The 22,924-nt window shown below is 45.1% G+C and overlaps 1 protein-coding gene across 4 annotated transcripts in view; it reads right to left on the reverse strand.

The window, feature by feature from the left end:
• SYTL3 (synaptotagmin like 3) overlaps positions 1-22,924 on the reverse strand; it is a 95,422-nt gene that overhangs the window by 28,334 nt on the left and 44,164 nt on the right. For all 4 annotated transcript variants that reach the window (XM_082634194.1, XM_082634191.1, XM_082634193.1 and 1 more), the window contains exons 5-9: positions 10,212-10,263; positions 9,108-9,177; positions 7,567-7,645; positions 6,071-6,195; positions 1,963-2,097 (exon numbers count right to left, since the gene is read on the reverse strand). In XM_082634194.1, the coding sequence (XP_082490320.1) occupies positions 1,963-2,097; positions 6,071-6,195; positions 7,567-7,645; positions 9,108-9,177; positions 10,212-10,263 (461 nt within the window). The remainder of the gene's footprint in view (positions 1-1,962; positions 2,098-6,070; positions 6,196-7,566; positions 7,646-9,107; positions 9,178-10,211; positions 10,264-22,924) is intronic.

The raw sequence follows: 22,924 nt of genomic DNA on the forward strand, positions 1-22,924 counted from the left end.
CGTGAGCCATGGCCACTGAGCCTGCGCATCCGGAGCCTGTGCTCCGCAACGGGAGAGGCCACAGCAGTGAGAGGCCCACGTACCGCAAAAAAAAAAAAAAAAAAAAAAAGAATCCTTAACAAACACCATACTTTACTCGGGTTTGAAATTGCCAGGGCTCAACCTGTGTGTTTCTGAAACCTCACCGTGCATATGCTCTCCTAGGGCTCTTGTTAAATTGTAGGTTCGGACTCCAGCAGGCCTGGGGTAAGGCTGGAGATTCTGGTTTCTGACAAGCGCCCAGGTGGTGCTGGCTCTGCTGGGTCCCACATTTTGAGTAGTGACTGTGCAGAGCAGGGGTCTTCATGGAGGCAGGACCACCCCCAGGAGACAGTGGTTGGAGCCAACAGATAGGCTGGAGTTGCTAGCATTTAGTGGATTGGATCAAGGATGTTAGCTATCCTTCAAGGTCTAGCCTGCTTCTGCCGTGACTTCTGAATATTCGCCTGGACATTCATGGAGATTGGGCAAGTCTGTCTGACGTGCACACCACGTTCCACTAAAATGCAACAACCCCAAGGAACAGAAAGGTTAAAGTACTAGCTCTGGACCACACTCCTTGCCACTAAAGCAGCTGGAAGGTGAACCAAGACGTTGGTTTCTAGAAGCTGAGTCCTTAACCACTGTATTACTCCACGGAATATGAGCATTCATTTGGTTCCCAAAGCAAATCCAATGAAATAAAAAGAACTCTTCAGACTTCCCTGGCGGCCCAGTGGTTAAGGCTCCATGCTTCTAATACAGGGGGTGCGGGTTTGATCCCTGGTTGGGGAACTAAGATCCCACATGCTGTGCAGTATTGCCAAAAAAAAAAAAAAAAGAACAACTTTGATACCATCTCCTTGATGAGGACTCTGAAGTTTAGGGAGTCTTTATGATTGTTTAAGATCACTGAATAAGTTAAAGATCCATGACTGTAATTGAAGCCTCACGGCCCCTCACCCAAGGCTCCATCTAACATATCAAGCACATATCACATGTTTAGGCACAGAGTAAACATTCATTCAATGTTTTTGAATAATGAATAAAGTAATAAAAAGGCCTGCCTATGAACAGACACTACATTTAAAACACCACAAAGCAATCTCAAAAAAAAGAAGAGCAAAGTTGGAGGACTAATCATGTCAGTGTGGCCTTGGCATAAGGACAAAGAGATCATTGGAGCACAATAGAGAACCTAGCAAAAGATCCACACTTATATGGTCATTTGACTTTTAACAAAGACACCAAAGTCAATGGAAAAATGAGAGTCCTTTTTTTTTTTTTTTTTTTTTTTAAATGGTGCTGGAGGGGACTTGCCCGGTGGTCCAGTAGTTAAGACTCTGCACTTCCACTGCAGGGGGTGCAGGTTCGATCCCTGGTTGGGGAACTAAGATCCCACATGCCCTGAGACGTGGCCAAAATAAATAAAATAAATAATAAATGGTGCTGGAATAACTGTGTATTCATATGGGGGGAAAATGAACCTCAGTCTGTACCTTACACCATTCACAAAAAGGAATGAGCTGGAGCATGGACCACACATAAAAGCTAAACATTCATAAAGCTTCTAGAAGAAAACATAGGAGAATATCTTCATGACTTATGGGTAGATAAGACAGAGAAGTAACCATGAAAGAAAAATCTGATGAATCAGACTTCATCAAAACTAAACACTGCTCATCCAAAGACACCACCGCTTATAATTAATTACTCTCTGTATGAATGAAAATGTTCACAATAAGATGTAAAAAAGAAAACCACCGTCAGAGCACAGCCAGGCTTTTCCCAGCTCTCAATCTAAGTAAAATATCACCTCTGCACTCCATATTACGCTCCAGTTTATCCCACAAGACAACACGGCACTCGGGTTGCCTAACAATCCAATTTGACGTCATGGCAACAACCACACGTCGCATGTCAAGGAGATCAGACAAGACTCACGTGTCTCAAGCCTCCTGAGAATAAAGTGTTGGGTGCTGGACTGGATGAGATATCCTCTTGCTTCAAAACAGGGCTAGTAGGGCATCTGGGACTCTCTTGATTAAGAGGTTTCAGAATATCTGGTGCGCTGACCTTCTGAAAAAGAAAACACAGAATTAGTATAGTACAGTCTGCACCCCAGTTTGAGTTTGTTCAAATGTGATGACTTCAGCGAGCATGGCCTGCATGTCACTAATATGCAAACTTCCGGGTGCTGAGTAAGAGGCCACACTTCCGTTTGGATAAATGCATACGCACACAGGGCCCCCAAGGCAGACATCACCAAGCTTTGGGACATTCATGAACAGTGATGGGTGGCTTACTTATGGATTAGTACAAGTCTTAAAGAAACTGATGTCCACATTTGACCTTATTAATGATGCAGGCATTTAATCACATGAAATATAGTATTCAGCCTGACAGCCTCTAATGTGCTGATAAAAAAGGAAAAAAATCAAAATATGTCTCTAAATTTTATAAAAATATTTTTTAATAGTTGGTACTTCTATCACATGTACATCTTGTGCTTTCTAATATGGTAGCCACTAGCCACATGGGGCTATTTAAATTCCAATCAGTTAAAATCAAATCAAATAAATTCAACTCCTTGGTTACACTAGACACATTTCAAGTCCTCAGTCACCACATGCAGCAGTGGCAGGAAAGTTCTGTCGGACAGCGCCAGTACAGAGCAGGGAGGTAAACCTCTTCCTGGTTGAAAAGACAAAGTCTCCAAATCGAGACTTTAGGTTCTGACACTGGGTTGGAAGTAGAACTTGGAAATACAAATAGCTGCACTATGGTCATAATTTTCAGGAATAAAAAGCTAAGACTATTACAGAACAAATGAAAGACGTGATTACCTCTAGTTTATTGTTCACGCTCTCAATTCCCAGAACTCAACTCAATTCCATCAGACATTTGTTAAGTAACACTCTATTCAATGTGCCGCTGCTCTACGTCCTGGGAGTGGGAAGGAGGCGGGGGGTGGGGGGAAGGAGGAGGAGATGCTTGTCTGCCCTCCACAGGCTCACTAGCTCATCAGAAATACACACCATTAAAATGGAAGTACGAGCCATGTCAACGGGAAAGCGTGGGAGGCCTTATGCAGAAGAGGCACCTGGGATGGTCTTCAGTGGGAGTATGACCTGAGTGTGTGTCAAGGGCTGGCTGGGGAACGACCCAAAGGTAAGGCATCCCGAGTGGAGGGGCTGTCGTGATGGTCAGGTATGGAGCACGTTCCTAGACCTGCTAGAGGCCAAAGCAACTGCAGAGATGCAAGAGGCCTGGCAGAGACTCGGACGTGAGATCCCACACGCACAGTGATGCGTGATGTCGTCCAGAGGACAGGTGGCTCGGGGACACTAAAGCGTGGGCACAGGGGAGGAGACATTGGGCTGGAGGAGCCGGAGGTCCAAAGGGAGGATTTCAGAAATGAAGGTGTTAGAAACGGTTTTTCGTATAGTTCAAAAGCCCGTGTGCTACACCTACTGAAGTCCGCACACCTAGAGCCCGTGCTCTGCAACAAGAGAAGCCACTGCAACAAGAAGCCCACGCTCTGCCACGAACAGTGGCCCCCGCTCGCCGCAACTAGAGAAAGCCCGTGCGCAGCAACGAAGACCCAACATGGCCAAACGTAAATAAATAAATTTTAAAAGTATTTAAAAAAATAAAGATGTACTCTTTATACTCCAACCCTAGAATGGTTTAGCATTTAAAGATCATGCCATGATTACTGAGTACTGTATAAACATTTGGCTAAATTTCTCTTTAAAACAGCCATATCCTCAAGTGGGGAGAGAGAACGCCTACAAAGTCATGAGCATGTCCTGCCAAGAGCGTGGTGGTGAAGTGGACACACGCTGGACAGAGGGTCTACACAGTGGAGGCTCTCTAGCCATGGCCCCCGCAGCTCGTCCTCACCTCTACCCTTGAGCACCACCAGCCCTTCAGAGAACCCTGCACTCGTCCGGCAGGCCCATTCCACTGCACTGCAGCCCGGGAGGATGATGCCACAGATGCCACGTTACATCAGCTCCAGAACAGCAGGAGCTATGCCTACAGATACTTGGGATGCCCCAGCATGTGGCACATGACGCCAGAAGTGGGAACCGTGCCAGTCTGCAAACGTTGCTGGCATCTCCTGGCAGGCATTACAGGAATGGTCCCTGGAGCAGGCTCCACCTGGCCCTGCCACACTGACCACGTTCCCTCTGAGTCATCTCTCAGCCCCAGAATCCTCATCTTTAATGGGACAGTAACAACACAGACCTCACAGGGTTCTTTAAGGATTAAAAAAGTTAATTTTTCCTCCTATGTGGGGCATATAATAAAGAGGTTAAGAGTTTAGAATCGTACACACCTGGGTTCTGTTCCTAGCTCCACCTTTTACAAGCTATTGCTATGAGACAAGGTGGGCAACCTCTCACTAAAACTCAGGTTCTAGATCTTTATCATGGGAGTAACAATATCTTTCTCAGGAATTTTGTTAAGTATGAAATGTAATAAAGTAGGTAACAAACACTCCATCATGCCCAGAACACAGTGCCACCTAAACGCACACTGACCCTCTCTTCCATCCATTGATTCAGGGGCAACAGGTAGGGTGGTGGAGACAACAGGAACTCACACTTGTTTGCACTTGAGGGTCTCAAAGACCTTCCGTATACACGTCATGCACTCTCCAAGCCCTGCTCTTACGGTGAGGTCCGAGGACCGTGGCAGCACTGCCTGCTCACCGGCAAATGCCTTAGAAACACACCCGAGATGCTGCATCTCATGCCCATCGCAGATCTACCGACTCAGAATCTGTATTTCAACAAGATCCCCAAGTGACTCACACACGCACTAAAGTGGAGAATCGCTGCTCCACAGTTCGGCCTCCAAACTAAGACTACCCACCATTTCTGGTTATGTCACCAGGTCCATGTGACAATCTCCCTAAGCCTCAGTTTCCCTAAGTGTAAACAGGGTCACATGCACTACCCACCTCGAGGGGTGGTGTGAGGGTAAAAAGAGTCCAGGTAAAGCTTTTAGCAAGAGCCTGGCACATAGTAACAAGTGCTGGCAATTTAGGTTTATACTTAGATAACTTAGGTAGCAGTTTAACTGTTATGTTATCTCAGGGCATCTTTACAAGATCACTGTGCTGCTCTGGGCAGAACAGGTATTATCACCTTCATTCCCCGGGGTGGTGGGGGGGACAGGGGGCACTCGGAGGCTCAGGGAGTTCAAGTGATGTGATGTGGATGGAGGCTGGATTTTGCATCGAGAGCACGTGGAGGTCCCAGCAGGAGAGTAAGGCTGTGCTCACCCCACCGCCTACAGAACCGTCTGTCTGGGAACATCCTGAATAGAGCCCCCTGCTGCAGAAAAGGGCACGTGTCCTGTCCAGCTAACCAAAGCTGTCACATCAACCCTGAAAACAGCCAGGCGGTGGCACCTGTCACAGCCAGGTCACCTCAGCTGGACTAGAACCCAGGTTTTCTGACCCTAAAGTCCACTTCCACTCACTCTCCAGTGCACCTGCTTCTGGCTCGGTCAATCCTGGTGTAAAGAGTAATCCTTCCCCTAAAGGCCTTTACTAGGTGAGATCTCTTACAGGTTAGGTACCTGGAGAGTGCCCCCTCACGATCACACCTGAACGTGCAGCGTTTATGGTTTCAATAGTTTCAATCAGAGACCGGGACAGATTTTAACCAGAGGTTACTGGAAGCAGGACATAGGACAGGACGAGTGTATCCACAGACCAGGAATAACTGGGCACATTGCAGGCCTGCCTTTGCCTTTGGTGTGGCCTTGAAGCCAGCAGGCAGCTTTGGGGGTCACGTGGAAGCCCCGGGGGCTTGGAATGAGGTGGAAGCCTTTCCCTGTTCTGAACCACTTTCCAAATTCAATAAAATTGAATGTTCACCCTCATGTGGCCTGTACCCACACCCCAGCCAATGGACGGGTTTGTAAGTACGTTTTTCAGACTGCTCGATGGTTAACTATGAAGTAAAAGGCCGAAGAAATCTATGGAGAAAACGGGCAGAAGGGTGATCGTGGGGCGGCCGGAGGCCTGGGATACCCTGGTGGTGACGTTGACCGCGGTGTCTGACTGGCTCCTCCTCTCCAACTGGCCCTCACACTGCCTGGGACCCACAGCTGGGCGTTGCTTGTCAGCGGTCATGTCATTCTGCGACTTGGAGAGTTCTAGAAAATCAAGACAAGGGTGACAGGTGGGAGCGCGCAGCTTTGCCGGGGCCTGTGGGAACCCTCCTCCGGGGTTCCTGCACCCCGAGGTCTGGGGCGGGGAGGAGGGTCCCCAACACCGTGCTGGACCCGGGGCACCTGCACAGGACCGAGGGGCTGCATCCTGAACGTGGGTGACTGTGTGTCCCCATGTCTCTGCAGGCGGAGCCACCGTCAGGGCGGGGCTCACGGGCGACCTCCTGACCCAGGTTACTCTGCGTTCAGGGCATACGTCCCGAGTGTCCAGTTGTCCAAATGCAAAGAAGGCAGCTGAACAAACCAGCTGATTTTTTTAGGGGTTCCTTACAAAGACTGTATAACTAGATACCACATCTTGAGGTGAAAGCAAGACTTGGGGTATCCTTATAACCATTTCGGGAAGCAAACCCTGAAAAGATGACTTAAAAAAATTTTTTTTGCAGTATAATCGTCTAGAATAAAGATGAGTAAAGGGAAGAGGAAGGACCCACACACAGTGAGAGCCTCTCAAAGGTGAGTGCGGCCTTTAAAAAGGGCTTCCTTCTCCCATGAGATCCTTGTCTCTATCTTGAAACTACCTTTAGAGTAGCGCCATCCAACAGGGAGATAATACAGCTCACATATGTCATTTTAAATATTCTAGTAACCTCACTTTAAAAACTAAAAAGAAACAGGTAAAATTAGTTTTAATACTATATTTCATTTAATGCAAAATATCCAACGTATTATGAAAATATATAATCGATATTAAAATTATTAATGAAAAATTTCACTCTTTTTTCGATACTAAGTCTCTGTAATTCAATGTATATTTCACTCCGGCCACATTTCAAGAGCCACGTGTGGTTAGAGGTTACCATATAGGACGGCGCAACTCCAGAGCACCCCTCTGTCTTCTGATCCACCATGAATCCTCATGCTTTGCTATTTATTAGGTATCTCCTGCATGCACTGAGCAGGGGTAAGACCGTGGATCATCCCTTTTCTCTAGAGGAGATCTTGCACATGCCCCGCCAAAGCGCCCGGGTAGTCATCTTTTCCCCCAAGATGTGTCAGAGCCTCTCCTCTCCGAAGGCAGTGCCGACCACACCGTTCTCAAGTCTACTGTCTGGAATCTTTGGGGCACCCTTCTACACCAGGCAGCTAGAAAGGTCCCAACACACACCAGCCCCTCAGAGCTGTCGCTGATGCAAATACAGGTGGAGGGGTGAAGGGCCCAGGGCTGTGGCTTTCCCCAGGAGCCAGAGACAGAGAGTGGCCCTTCCCCAGCCAAGGTCACCGGCCAGGCCTTGGCCAGGGGGAATGGCTGGCCTGGACGGTGGTAGAAGAACCCCTGGAGAAGCATCCACTTACTTTTCATGTGGGTGGTAACAGACAGAAACAAATTTTCCACAGACTTGTTAAATCCTTTAAACCGACCAAGTTCCTGGAACTAAAAGAGACAAAAGGAGAGAATGAGAGTTATGTCTGATGACCTGTGTTTGCCCTGGCAGCCTCCAGGCCGCCAACCCCCAAACCCTGGCACGCGTGGGCAAGGGTGGGTGTGCGTTCTCGGGTTGTGTGCGGACATGTGTGTGTGTCTGGGGCAGAGGGCACTGTCCTCTCTTTACTCAGCTTCTCTCCTCTGAGTTTTGACAACTGCATTAAAGGCAGGGGCATCACCATGGGGTTGTTGACAAGATAGCAACTACCTCATAGAAATAACAGCTGACACTTCATGGGCTCAAAGCCTGTACCAATTCCTGCTTCTCTTAGGACCCCACCCTAGCTCTGCACAGAAGGGACACCAATACAGGCAGAATGCACGTGACACAAGGGCTGAAGGTGGTACCAGGGACAAGGTAAGCAGACTGGAGCCAAGGGTTAGCTCCACCTCCCAAAACAGAAGAGAGAAGCAAAAGGAAGAGAAACAACAGAAATGGGATCCCTCCCCTCTGCGAGTCTCATCCACCCATCCATCCATCCATCCACCCACCCATCCATCCCAGGAATATGTCTTGAGTACATCTGTGCTTGAGTAACTTCAGAGCCTTAAAATCTCTCTCTAGGAGAAAGTAGAGCAGAATTTTGAAGGTCACTCCGGGGTCTCAGTTTGAAGTTGAAAAAAGTACATATTTTCTCTCTCTCACCAGCAGACAGGTATATCCTCCTTTGTACAGATATAGCTACTCCCCTTAATACAGAGTAATAACAATGAAAATAATCAAGACCATGTGTTTCCATGGCACTTTACAGTTTCCAAGTACCAGCAGAGACGTTATTTTGTTAATTTCTCACACCAGCCATGGGAGGTGAACCAGACGAGAAGAATTATTTCCACCTCCCAGGTGGGAGCCCAGGTAAGTCCCCCATGATCACACAGCTAACTTCCTTGCACGGAAACAGTCCTAGTCTTCTTTATGTCAGTGGCTACAAACCCTCAAAGACACACACGCACATTTCCACAGATACTCCCAGGCCTGCGAATCACACACCTGTGCATCAACCTGTATTTCCCTTTCCACCCCCAGAGACCCCTGACACATGGCAGCCCATCCAGAAGCCCACGCTCAAGGGCACAGTTAGGGGAGAGAACCAACAAAATGACAAGAGTAAAGAGATGGGGATGCGGGGTGCAGGCGAGGACATGGGGTACAGGCAGAAGATGCGTCCACTGACAGTGCGGGGGATGGGGGGATGGTCCCACGGCCCCCAGAGCGTGACGGAAGCGCAGACACCAGGCAGGGCCCAGCACTCCCCAGCCTCCGATCGGAGCCCCCATTCTCTCGCCTTATGACCCACTCCAGCCATGGCTGGATCCCTTTGCCGTGAGGCTCAAGCTCGCAGGTCCCCTCTCTTCCTCTACTTCCCTCTCATTTCCCCTTCCCCAGAGGCACACACAACAGGCACGTTACCCTGCCAGGGCCGCCGCCGCACTGGCTTTCACTGAGAGGGGGTGGAGAAGGAGGAACCACGGAAATTTTGCTGCCGAGGAAAAATACAAGGGTAAGAAAGGAGTTATGTCTTAAAATATTAGTCTTAGAGATACACGACATTTGTATTTATCCTATAATTCAAGTTCTCTGCCTTGTTTTTTTTTTTTTTTTTTAAACACTGCCTCACTTTTCGCAAGAGGGCTCAGCAGCCTGCCTGGATGTGCTCTGCACAGGCCCTGATTCCCTGGGGGCTGGATGTGGGAAGTGGGCGTCATGTGGTCTAAGGTCTGGGCACTGCACTCCATCTGTGTGTTGCAAAATAGCTGGGGTGCTCGGGACCGGCTCTGTGGCCTGGCTGCTCTGGCATCCGGGCTCCACACGTGTGTGCCGTGTGCACTTGAGCATCCTCTCAGTGGACACCATGCAGCAGAATGCCCCAAATGTCATGGATGTAAAAATTGACCATAAGAGCAATTAGAAGTTTGTGCTAAAAGAAGTGGCGGGGTGGGGGGATGGTGTAAAAAAATGAAAAAGTCCTGAGACTGGAAAATCTCACCATGAGCAAGAAAAAAGCTGCTGGTGGAGAGCTTTCAGTGATACTTTAATAAATTCAGCATAGTCAGGTGTGTGAATTACTGCTAGCTTCAGGACGGCTGGGTGTTCAGTAAAGTTACTACGTCTCAGGCCAATGTTCAAATCCAACAATGTTTATTCCACAAACGTCTCCAAGGTATCAAGCACTGGGCAAGATGTGGGCGACATGAATGATTCATAAACGCAAATGCTTGGTTTAGAATCTCACTGGACGTGCCATCAAAAACAATATTTAGTTTCCTTACAAGATTTCAGAATTCAAGAAACAAAATGTTTTGTGAGAAAATCCTACGCTAGCTCCTTCTAGCTTTTCATAAGAATCTGGAAACATCTCTGAATCTTTCTCAGGCACTTTATCATCTTTTTTAAAAAAGTTACATTCCAAAGCAGTGACATCTGAAAGTCAAGAGATCTGTAAGTTCTTTCAGCGGGTCCTTCGTGCTCCAGCCCCTGAGGGCCCAGGACTGCCCGTTCTTTGACAACACTCACCTCAGCTTCTGATAAGATTGCAAGAGCTTTGCTCCAGCTGTCTCCTGCTTGCCTGGAAGAGATAACAATAAAGGTCATTTATTACTAAGAATATAACTTAGATGATGCAGATACAGGACGTAATAGATTAAAATTATTTTTCTAATACCACATCTTGTGATTAAAAAGAAAGACACCATTTTGGGGTGACAGATGCTCTAAAATCAGACTGTAGTGATGCACAACTCCATACATTTACCAAAAATCATGAAATTGTACATTTAAATAGGTGAATTTTGTGTTATATAAATTATGTTCCACTAAAGCTGCTGTTATACACACACACACACACACACACACACAGAGTAAGAGACCACACTTGCTGGAAATGACTGTTTTTATTGAAAGTTGATGCTGGATTAGATTTTTAAATTCTGGATAATTTGAAAAGCAGTTCATGCTTCTAAGCTTCCATTTGTCCTTTGGAAACATTTCATAATGGAATGACTACATTCCTTTAAACATTGTTATGGAGATTGAATTAATCTTTTAAAAAATGTAATCTACTTATTTCTAGTTATAGAGGCTAATAAGTTCCTAAATAAGACTCCATCTGATATAGTACTCTTTTTGTTTCAAGGAAAGGGGATTTTATGATGTATTAAGACCCCCAAAATAGAATTCTCCAAGTCCGCAGTTCTGTGAACACAATGTTTCCTGGCCCAGTGCAAAGGGAGAAGTCAGCCCACTGCCACTCCGACCCCAGCTGGAGGCCAGAAGTGGATTCTGCTGCTCTGGGAAGTTCCCTAGAGGCTCCACAACGCCCAACACAGCTGAGAACTGCCAGACCTGCCATCCTAGGAGGTCAGTGGAGCTCTGGTCTTGTGTGTTCGGTCTTGTGTGTTCGGAAGGCTTTAATCCATCCCAAAGAAAGACAGGTATTCACGTCTTCTCCGGAGACGTGAGAAAGGTCGGGGATAGTAAGACAATCAGGAATTACAGGGAGGCCTTTGGGAGGAGGGCATATGGCTCTGATATCAAGTCCAAAATCTTTAAGCCGGGGACAGCTAACCCCTCAGCTGACCTTGAGCTGACCGCCACCCTGTCAGGGGTCCTAAATTAGGGGGCTCAGGGAGCATATCAGCCCTGAAATCCTATCTCAGATTTTAAGTCCACCTGCCCGTGTGCATTTTTCTGGGGTTCACAATGGTGGTCACCAAATTCTAACAGGAGTCTCTGAGCCATGTCCCTGCCCCACCACAAAATAATTCTTTAAGAACAAAAAGGCCTCACCCAAAGGCTGAGTGCTCAACTAGTAGAACCAGCTGGTAATGGGTGAGATCCCATATCTGCGGGACCCACAGGAAAGAAGAGAGCCAGGCCAGAAGCAAAAAGAGAGCCACCCTAAGTGCACTGGAGTTGCGAATTCAGAGAAAAACAAGGCAGAGAGAAAGGAGAGAGAGAGAGACGCCGTTTGTCCAGCCCGTCCTGGGCGAAAATGCAGAATCCAGGGGACAGGGCGCTGGCGAGCGGTGGGCTGTGTCACAGCTCAGGTGCTGCCGGCCCCTCCCCACTGCCCTGACACCTCAGCCCCTCGTCCTCTCGACCCTGGACTGTTGCGGTCACTTCCCAGAGGCACAGCCACCAGCTATAGCCCCTCCCTCCAAGCTGATGCTCTCTCTCCTCCGCTTACAGTCCTCCAGTGGCTCCCTACTGCCTTCGCCTGAGGTCCCAGCCCCACCGGCATCCCTGGGCCCTTGAAGAGCTCCTATTGCCCTACTTACGCTGGGCGTTCTCCACTTACCCCGCCCCATCTCCCCTGGCTAATTGCCTTTCTACCTCCCGCCTCCTAAACCCCAGCTTAGGCCCTGTCGCATTTCTAAATACCCGTCCTGAGCCCCGGGAGGCCCGGCCCACGCGCAGGTCTCTGCTGCCCCCTGCTGGCTGCACCGGGCCGCACCGCCAGATGGCAAACATTCTAGGCTCTATGCCTCCTCTGGCCCACGCACTCAACGTTGCACTTGGGACAGCGGCCACAGACAATGTTAAAGAGTGGGGGCGTGTCTGTGCTCTGGGAGTGGACATCGAAATTTGAATTTCCTGTGTTTTGTGTGTCACAAATATTATTCTTCTGACCATTAAAAAATGTAAAACCCGTTCTTAGCTCATGGGAGGTACGAAAACAGGCAGGAGGATAGGTCTGGGCCGTGGGACCTAGTCTGCCCCACATCCTTGCTGCTCCAGGTGTGGATGGCGGCCCTCGGCAGGGCACCGGCGGGGAGCCTGTGGGCAATGCAGAGTCCCAGGCCAACCCCAGCCCTGCAGGGTGGGCCTCTGCTCGCTGAAGGTTGAGGAGCGCCACCCTGGGGCTCTGTCCCTGTTTATTGCCATTTTGCTTTTTTTCCCCCTTCTGTTCCTCAGCCATTTCTTACCAGAGGCTTCCTTAAAAAGCACTAAATATTTACTTGTTAACATTTTTTTTTTTAATGCATGTAACTACTATGAGGAAATGCTCGTGGAAAGACGCCCCCCCCTCCCCCCAAGGTGTCCTGACAGGCAGGCTGGGGCCCTGCTCAGGCCGCCTCGTTAGGCTTCCCAGGGAGCAGCTGTGGGCCAGGGCCCACAGGATCCTAGGCTTCGGGGCACATTCAGGGAGGCGCAGTGGCATTTATTAGAAGCTACCTGTCCGCCAGGGGCTGTGCGGGGCACTCTGCGTGCATTTGCTCCATGGTTCGTCACAGGTGTCATCCCAATTCTGTAAGTGAACACCGAGGCTCGCGGGTATTGTGCGACGGGTCCAGGGCTCAGCTCCCCCTGCTGCCACCCACCCTCCGGAGCACACACGACGTCCTGACCTCTGCTAGCAACTCACAGCCCAAGTGGCTACAAAAGAAACTTCGACCAGCATAAGAAAGCTGCTTCGGGGTGAGCTGTGTCCCCTATGAAAAGATATGTTGAAGCCCTACCCACAGGCAACTGCAAATGTGACCTTATTTGGAGACAGTCTTTGCAGATCAAGTTCAGCTGAGGACATTAGGGCGGGTCCTGAGCCAATAGGACCGGTGTCCTTGTGAAAAGGGAATATTTGGACACAGAGGCTGACAGGCACAGAGGAAAGGTAAGGAGGCGATGGCGGTGTCACAACAGAGGCAGAGACTGGAGTGATTTGGACACAGAGGCTGACAGGCACAGAGGAAAGGTAAGGAGGCGATGGCGGTGTCACAACAGAGGCAGAGACTGGAGTGGTGTGTCCACAAGCCAAGGAACACCAAGGGTCACGGGGAACCGACAGGAGCTGGAAGAGGCAGCGAGAGATTCTCCCCGACCTGAGAGCCCTCAGAGGAAGCATGGTCCCTCTGACAACTTGACTTTGGACTTCCAGCCTCCAGAACTGTGAGACAATACGTCTCTGCTGTTCAAAGCCACCCAGTCTGCACTTTGTTACAGCAGCCGGGGAAAACTACTACAGAGGTCCCGTGTGATTCGGTCCCTACTGACCTGTCCAGTGCCACCTGCTGCCACCCCCGTCCCATTTGCAGGTCCAGCTGAAGCTGCACTTCCCTGATGCCCCACACCCACGAGACTGCACCTCTTCCACACCACTTGCTCTGTCCTTCTAGTGGTTTATTCTCCAGATTCTAGGCCTGTCCTCACCAGGCTGGTCTCCTCGTGGGTGCCATGCACACTGGCTTTGAAATTCCTCTGACTGCACCACAATCACTGGCATATATGTCTGTCTCCCCCACTAGACGGTGAAAACTTTGAGGACACGGGCCTTGTCTTATGCATCTCAGTGTCCCCAGCACCCAGCAGAGGGCTTGCCATGCAGAGGTGGTTACAATAAATGACAACAATAGAAACCAACACTATTTTAACAATAAGCGTGACATCATTTAATAAGCCGTACCAAATATGGATGAAACAAGGTCATCATTTTTTCACCACTTGGCCTAATTTCATCCATTTGTTCACATTAATTGTATGTAATACACACGGGCTCTTTACAGAGATAAGGATAATGGGACACAACCTCTGCTCATAAGCAGGAGCTTAGGATGCTGTAAGCATCCCCATGAACCACAGGGCAGAGCAGAGGCTTCTAGATCAAAAACCAACCTGCAGGGCTTCCCTGGTGGCGCAGTGGTTGAGAGTCCGCCTGCCGATGCAGGGGACACGGGTTCGTGCCCCGGTCCGGGAGGATCCCACATGCCGCGGAGCGGCTGGGCCCGTGAGCCATGGCCACTGAGCCTGCGCGTCCGGAGCCTGTGCTCCACAACGGGAGAGGCCACAACAGTGAGAGGCCAGCGTACCGCAAAAAAAAAAAAAAAAAAAAAAAACCAACCTGCAAATGGCACAAGCACATCATTATACATCTAAGTACTACTGAATATACTGTATCTACTTCTGTATCTACTTCTCCATCTAAAAACAATAGGGATAAGGCAACATACTTCAGGTGCTCATAAAAAGTCCTCTAGAATGGATACCCATCTTGAGCAAGGCTCCACTGTGACACCAGCCGAGAACACCAGCTGCCTACCAGCCAGCACCCTGGGCCTCAGGTCCTGCCACAGATGCCATGCCCTGTCACCCCGACACTTCTCCCTGGGGTGACGTGGTTCCCAGGAAAGAGGGCACAGGGCAGACTCCCTGGAACGCCCCAGTGCAACTCTGTCGACCAGCCACATCGCGTGGTCATAGGCAGCTGAGGGGCCTCACACCCTGAAGCGTGGGATCTGTGCAGCTTAGTCTTCTTCCAAGACATGGTCGTTACCTTCCCCTCCTACACTGTAAGGCCCCACAGAAGCCCTTCACTACGGAAAGTCACGGACACCCAGAGAGCCATGTCGGACAGTTGTGGAGCGGACAGACGGGGCCAACAAGCGGAAGGGTGGCCGGGCCCAGAGCCGCCTCTCTGCTGGGGCCCATGGAGCGGGAGAGAAGCATCCTTCGTAGGAAACCATACCATGCAGTTCCAGGTGTGACCCAAAGCAAAGCACAGGTAGGTCTACCCACACAGAGCCTCCCTGGGAACTATACAAATACACTCCTTCATCAAGATGCTTTGTCCACCCCCTAAGAGTTGGTTGTAATATATGGATTTTGTTAGAACAACACATTTTGCTGCATCTTCCAGAAAAATCATCACAATAAACACACAAGCCTGGGACGTCTATGATGTGAACAGTAGCCCCTCAGATGTGGCTCTCTTGTACAGTGCCCAACCTGTACAACTGTATGTGACAGTCCTGAGGGTTGGCCCACACTGGAGCTTAAGTACCCTCCAAATGCTAGAAAAAGGTGACTAAAACCAGAGGTTCGGTGTGTGTGTTGGCGGGGGGTGGGGAGGTATTGGACAATTATCATCTGTTTCAGGATTTTTTTCTTTCATAGGAAAGAAAAGGTGTCTAGGACAATAAAGTTTTAAACCAACCTTTGGCTCACTTATGCAAGGTGGAAAAATTTCTAAAAAAAATTGACCTAAAAAATCCCTCAGAATGTGAAGAATCTTGATATCCTGTCATAAGTGGTTTCAGAGCAGGATTCCAGAGCCTTTTTAGGTATATTTTAGCCCTTATAGAAGTTTCAGCTTAGATAGCACTGGAGCCAAGACATCATTCCAGGATGAAAGGAGATACAGTGCACAACTGCGCGTCAGCCACCAATGCCTTCCACAAGAACTGAAATTAATAATAGATTTGTAATCCTGTTGGCAGAAAGTGTATCTCATCCAGTGTCCTTCTGCCACTAGACATTACTCTTCTGCTTAGCTGCAAGAAAGAAAGATAATTTTTCCCTTTAGTTAAGCTCCCTGTATTCTATCAGCAGAAATTCTGGATGGCTTCTGTGTTAATAATAATCTTCAAGATCTGGGCAGTAACTCTTCCACAAAGAGACACTTAAGGTTGAAGGTAACTGGCCCAGGCATGGTGCGAACCTGGGGATAACTGGGTATAAACTGCTTTTCCACAGCCTTTAATTTTCTCTAAAAATTGAATGTGGGTTTTAAGAGTTCTCTATCCTAAAGATTCTAGATATTAATCCCTTATCAGATATGCGATTTCCAAATATTTTCTCCCATTTCATGGGCTGACTTTTTCTCTGTTGATAATATCCTTTGATGCACAAAAGTTTTTCATTTTGATGAAGTCTAGTTTATCTATTTCTTTTTTCTGTTGCCTGTGCCTTTCGTATCATATCTGAGAAATCACTGTCCTCTCAGACTTCAGACAATACTACAAAGCTACAGTAATCAAAGCAGCATGATATTAGCACAAAAACAGACATATGGATCAATGAAACAGAATAGAGAGCCTGGAAATAACCCACACAACTACGGTCAATTAATCTTTGAAAAAGGTGGCAAGAATATACAATGGAGAAAAGACAGTCTCTTCAACAAGTGGTGTTGGGAAGGTTGGATAGCCACATGTGAATCAACTAAGTTAGAACACTCCCTCACACCATACACAAAAATAAACTCAAAATGCCTTAAAAAGACTTACATATAAGACATGACACAACAGAATTCCTAGAAGAGAACATAGGCAAATATTCTCTGACATAAGTCGTAGCAATGTTTTCTTAGGTCAGTCTCCTAAGGCAATAGAAATAAAAGCAAAAATAGGGCTTCCCTGGTGGTGCAGTGGTTAAGAATCCGCCTATCAATGCAGGGGACACAGGTTCGAGCCATGGTCCGGGAAGATCCCACATGCCGCGGAGCAACTAAGCCCGTGCACCACTACTACTGAGCCTGCGCTCTAGAGTCTGTGAGCCACAACTACTGAGCCCACGTGCCATAACTACTGAAACCCACGTGCCTAGAGCCCATTCTCCACAGCAAGAGAAGACACCGCAATGAGAAGTCTGCGCACCGCAACGAAGAGTAGCCCCCGCCCGCCGCAACTAGAGAAAGCCTGTGCACAGCAACAAAGACCCAGTGCAGCCAAAAATAAATAAATTAAATAAATAAATTTTAAAAATAAAATAAAATAAAATTACCTTAAAAAAAAAAGCAAAAATAAGCAAATGGGACCTTGTCAAACTTGGTTTTTGCAAAGCAAGGGAAGCCATAAACAAAAGACAACCTACAGACTGGGAGAAAATATTCGCAAATGATGAGACTGATAAGGGCTTAGTTTCCAAAATATATCAACAGTTCATACAACAATATCAAAAAAAACAATCCAATGAAAAAATAGGCAGAAGACCTAAACAGACGTTTTTCCAAAGAAGATACACAAATGGCCAATAGGCACATGAAAAAATGCTCAACATCACTAATTATTAGAGAAATATAAATCAAAACTACAATGAGGTATCACATCACACGGGTCAGAATGGCCATCATCAAAAAGTCTACAGATAATAAATGCTGGAGAGGGTGTGGAGAAAAGGGAGCCCTCTTGCACTGTTGGTGGGAATGTAAATTGATACAGCCACTATGGAGAACAGTATGGAGGTTCCTTAAGAAGCTAAAAATAGAATTACCATATGACCCAGCAATCCCACTACTGGGCATATACCCAGAGAAAACCATAATTCAAAAAGATACATGCATCCCAATGTTCATAGCAGCACTATTCACAATAGCCAAACATGGAAACAACCTAAGTATCCATTGACAGATGAACAGATAAAGAAGATGCGGTACATATGTACAGTGGAGTATTACTCAGCCATTAAAAAAGAATGAAATAATGCCATTTGCAGCAATGTGGATGGACCTCGAGATGATCATACTAAGCGAAGTAAGTCAGACAGAGAAAATGAATAAAATATGTATCACTTATACGTGGAATCTTTTTTCTCAATTACAAATGACCTTATTTTCAAAACAGAAACAGATTCACAGACATAGAAAACAAACTTATGGTTACCAAAGGGGAAAGGAGGGTAGGGAGGGATAAACTAGGAGTTTGGGATTAACAGATACACAGTACTATATATAAAATAGATAAACAACAAGGACCTACTGTACAGCACAGGGAAGTATACTCAATATCTTATGATAAGCTATAATGGAAAAGAGTTTGAAAAGAATTATATATATGAATATATATGAAACTGAATATATATATGAAATTGAATCACTTTGCTGTACACCTGAAACTAACACAACATTGTAAATCAACTATACTTCAATTAAGAAAAAAAATCATTGTCAAAGCCAATGTCTTCTTTCCCCTTGTTTTAAGAGTTTTATAGTTTTAGGTCTTATTTTTAGGTCTTTGATCCTTTGAGTTAACTTTTGTTTACGGTGTTAGGTAAGAGTCTAACTTCATTCTTTTACACATACACATCCAGTTTTCCCAGCACCCTTTATTGAAAAGGCTGTCCTTTCCCCATTGAATGATATTGGCACCCTTGTCAAAAATCACTTGACTATACAACACAGGGAATATACCCAACATTTTATAATAACTATAAATGGAGTATAACCTTTGAAAATTGTGAATCACTATGCTGTACACCTGTAACTTATATAATATTGTACATCAACTACACTTCGATTAAAAAAAGTCACTTAATCATATGCACAAGAGTTTTGTTCTGGGATCTCTATTCTATTCCACTGGTCTACATGTCTGCCCTTATGCCAGGGCCTCACTCTTTGGATTACTGTGGCTTTGCAGTAAGTTCTGAAATCAGGAAGTATGAGTCTTCCAGCTTTCTTCTTCTTTTTCAAGAAACAAACAAAACAACCCAATTCAAATATGGGCAAAGACTTGAATACACATTTCTCCAAAGAAGACATAGAAATGGCCCAATAAGCAGATGAAAAGATATTAAACATCACTAATCATTAGGGAAATGTAAATCAAAACCACAATGATATAGCCACTATGGAAAAACAGTATGGAGTTTCCTCAGTTTATTTCTTTAAAAATAGAACTACTACATGATCCAGCAATCCCACTTATGGGTACATATCCAAAGGAGATGAAATTACTATTTTAAGGAGACATCTGCAGTCCCATGTTCATTGCAGCATTATTCACAATAGCCAAGACATGGAAACAGTCTAAGTAAACATCAATAGATAAATGAATAAAGAAAATGTGGCATATATACACACACACACACACACAGGATGAAATATTATTCAGCCATATAAGAGGAAATCCTGATATATGCAACAACATGGAAAGACCCTGATAGCACTAAGCTAAGTGAAATAAGTCAAAGAAAGACAAATATCACATGATGTCAATTATATGTGGAATCTAAAACCACTGAACTTGTAGAAATGGAGGAGAATGGTGGTTGCCAAGAGCTGAGGGCTGGGGGAAATGGGGAGATGTTGGGCAAAGGCTACCAACGTTCACTTATAAGATGAGTAAGTTCTGGGGATCTAACATATAGTGACCATGGTGACTATAGTTAACAATACTATGTGTACACTTGAAAGGTGCTTTGAGTAGAGCATTAATATTCTCACCATGACAACAACAAAATGGTACTTAAGTGAAGGATGTGTTAACAAACTTTATGGTGGTAAACATTTGAGATATATATATACACACACACACACACACACACATATATATATAGTGAAATCGTCAAGGAAAAAAAAGAATCCATACACAGAAATGAATAAATGTCAGGCTTGTAGATACCCAATAAAGGCAGACTGAATGACTAAAACAACCACCACAATTAGATATCACCTCATACCCATTACAATGGCTCTTACACAACAACAACAATAAAAAAGAGAAAACAAGTGTTAGCATAGATATGGAGAAATTGGAACCCTTGTGAATTCCTAGTAGGAACATAAAATGGGGCGGCCACTAGGGGAAAACAAAATGGCAGTTCCTCCAAAAATTAAACATGGAATTACCATTTGATCCAGCAATTCCAATTCTGGGTAAAAACGCAAGAGACGTGAAAGCAGGGACTTGAACAGATATTTCAATGTTCATAGAAGCATTATTCATAATAGCCAAAAGGTAGAAGCAACCCAAGTGTCCACTGATACATGAATGGATAAACAAAATGTGGGATATACATCCAATGAAATATCATTGTCTTGCAAAGGAATAAAACGCTGATCTATGCTACAACATGGATAAAATTTGAAGACATGCTAAATGAAATAAGGACAAATATATTATGATTCCACTTTTATGAGCTACTTAGAGTAATCAAAATCATAGAGACAGAAAGTAGAAGGGTGGTTGTCAGGGGCTGCAAGAGGGGGGCGGAAGGGATGGAGGCGTTGTTTAATGGGTACAGAGCTGCAGTTTTGCAAGAGGAAAACGTTCTAGAGATAGATGGTGGTAGTGGTTAAAGAACAATGAAAAGTTACTAGTGCTACTGAACTATACACTTAGAAATAGTTAAAACCGTAAATTTTATATTATGTATATTTAAAAACATTAAAAAAATGAATCTGGAGTTCTTCAATTTAAAATGATTTCTTGAATAGCCTCATCCACCAGAGGGCAGACAGCAGAAGCAAGAAGAACTACAATCCTGCAGCCAGTGGAACAAAAACCACATTCACAGAAAGATAGACAAGATGAAAAGACAGAGGGCTATGTACCAGAGGCAGGAACAAGATAAAACCCCAGAAAAACAACTAAATGAAGTGGAGATGACAACCTTCCAGAAAAAGAATTCAGAATAATGATAGTGAAGATGATCCAGGACCTCGGAAAAAGGATGGAGGCAAAGATCAAGATGATGCAAGAAATGTTTAACAAAGACCTAGAAGAATTAAAGAACAAACAAACAGAAATGAGCAACATGATAACTGAAATGAAAACTACACTAGAAAGAATCAATAGCAGAATTACTGAGGCAGAAGAACAGATAAATGACCTGGAAGACCGAGTGGTGGAATTCGCTGCTGAGGAACAGAATAAAGAAAAAAGAATGAAAAGAAATGAAGACAGCCTAAGAGACCTCTGGGACAACATTAAATGCCACAACATTCACATTATAGGGGACCCAGAAGGACAACAGACAGAGAAAGGACCAAAGAAAATATTTGAAGAGATTATAGTCGAAAACTTCCCTAACATGGGAAAGGAAATAGCCACTCAAGTCCAGGAAGCACAGAGAGTCCCATACAGGATAAACCCAAGGAGAAACATGCCAAGACACATAGTAATCAAACTGGCAGAAATTAAAGACAAAGAAAAATTCTTGAAAGCAGCAAGGGAAAAACAACAAATAACATACAAGGGAACTCCCATAAGGTTAACAGCTGATTTCTAAGCAGAAACTCTACAATCCAGAAGGGAGTGGCATGATATACTTAAAGTGATGAAAGGGAAGAACCTACAATTAAGATTACCCTACCTGGCAAGGATCTCATTCAGATTCGATGGAGAAATCAAAAGCTTTACAGACAAGCAAAAGCTAAGAGAAGTCAGCACCACCAAATCAGTTCTAAAACAAATGCTAAAGGAACTTCTCTAAGTGGGAAACACAAGAGAAGAAAAGGACCTACAAAAACAAACCCAAAACAATTAAGAAAATGGTCACAGGAACATACATATCAATAATTACCTTAAACATGAATGGATTAAATGTTCCAACCAAAAGACACAGGCTTGCTGAATGGATACAAAAACAAGACCCATATATATGCTGTCTACAAGAGACCCAACTCAGACCTAGGGACACATACAGACAAAGTAAGGGGATGGAAAAAGATATTCCATGCAAATGGAAATCAAAAGAAAGCTGGAGTAGCAATACTCATATCAGATAAAATAGACTTTAAAGAATGTTATAAGAGACAAGGAAGGACACTACATAATGATCAAGGGATCAATCCAAGAAGATATAACAATTTTAAATATATATGCACCCAACATAGGAGCACCTCAATACATAAGGCAACTGCTAACAGGTATAAAAGAGGAAATTGACAGTAACACAATATTAGGGGGGCACTTTAATACCTCACTTACACCAATGGACAGATCAACCAAAATGAAAATAAATAAGGAAACAGAAGCTTTAAATGACACAATAGACCAGATAGATTTAATAGATATTTATAGGATATTCCATCCCAAAACAGCAGATTACACTTTCTTCTCAAGTGTGCATGGAACATTCTCCAGGATAGATCACATCTTGGGTCACAAATCAAGCCTCAGTAAATTTAAGAAAATTGAAATCATATCAAGCATCTTTTCTGACCACAACGCTATGAGATTAGAAATGAATTACAGGGAAAAAAATGTAAAAAACACAAACACATGGAGGCTAAACAATACATCACTAAATAACCAAGAGATCACTGAAAAAATCAAAGAGGAAATCAAAAAATACCTAGAGACAAATGAAAATGAAAACACGATGATCCAAAACCTATGGGATGCAGCAAAAGCAGTTCTAAGAGGGAAGTTTATAGCTATACAAGCCTACCTCAAGAAACAAGAAAAATCTCAGATAAACAATCTAATGCTACACCTAAAGGAACTAAAGAAAGAAGAACAAACAAAACCCAAAGTTAGCAGAAGGAAAGAAATCATAAAGATCAGAGCAGAAATAAATGAAATAGAAACAAAGAAAACAATAGCAAAAATCAATAAAACTAAAAGCTGGTTCTTTGAAAGGATAAACAATTTGAAAAACCATTAGCCAGACTCATCAAGAAAAAGAGGGAGAGGACTCAAATCAATAAAATTAGAAATGAAAAAGGAGAAGTTACAACAAACGCCGCAGAAATACAAAACATCCTAAGAGACTACTACAAGCAACTCTAT

This window comes from Mesoplodon mirus (genome assembly GCF_964341445.2).
Source record: "Mesoplodon mirus genome assembly, chromosome: 10".
NCBI classification, from domain to species: Eukaryota; Metazoa; Chordata; class Mammalia; order Artiodactyla; family Ziphiidae; genus Mesoplodon; species Mesoplodon mirus.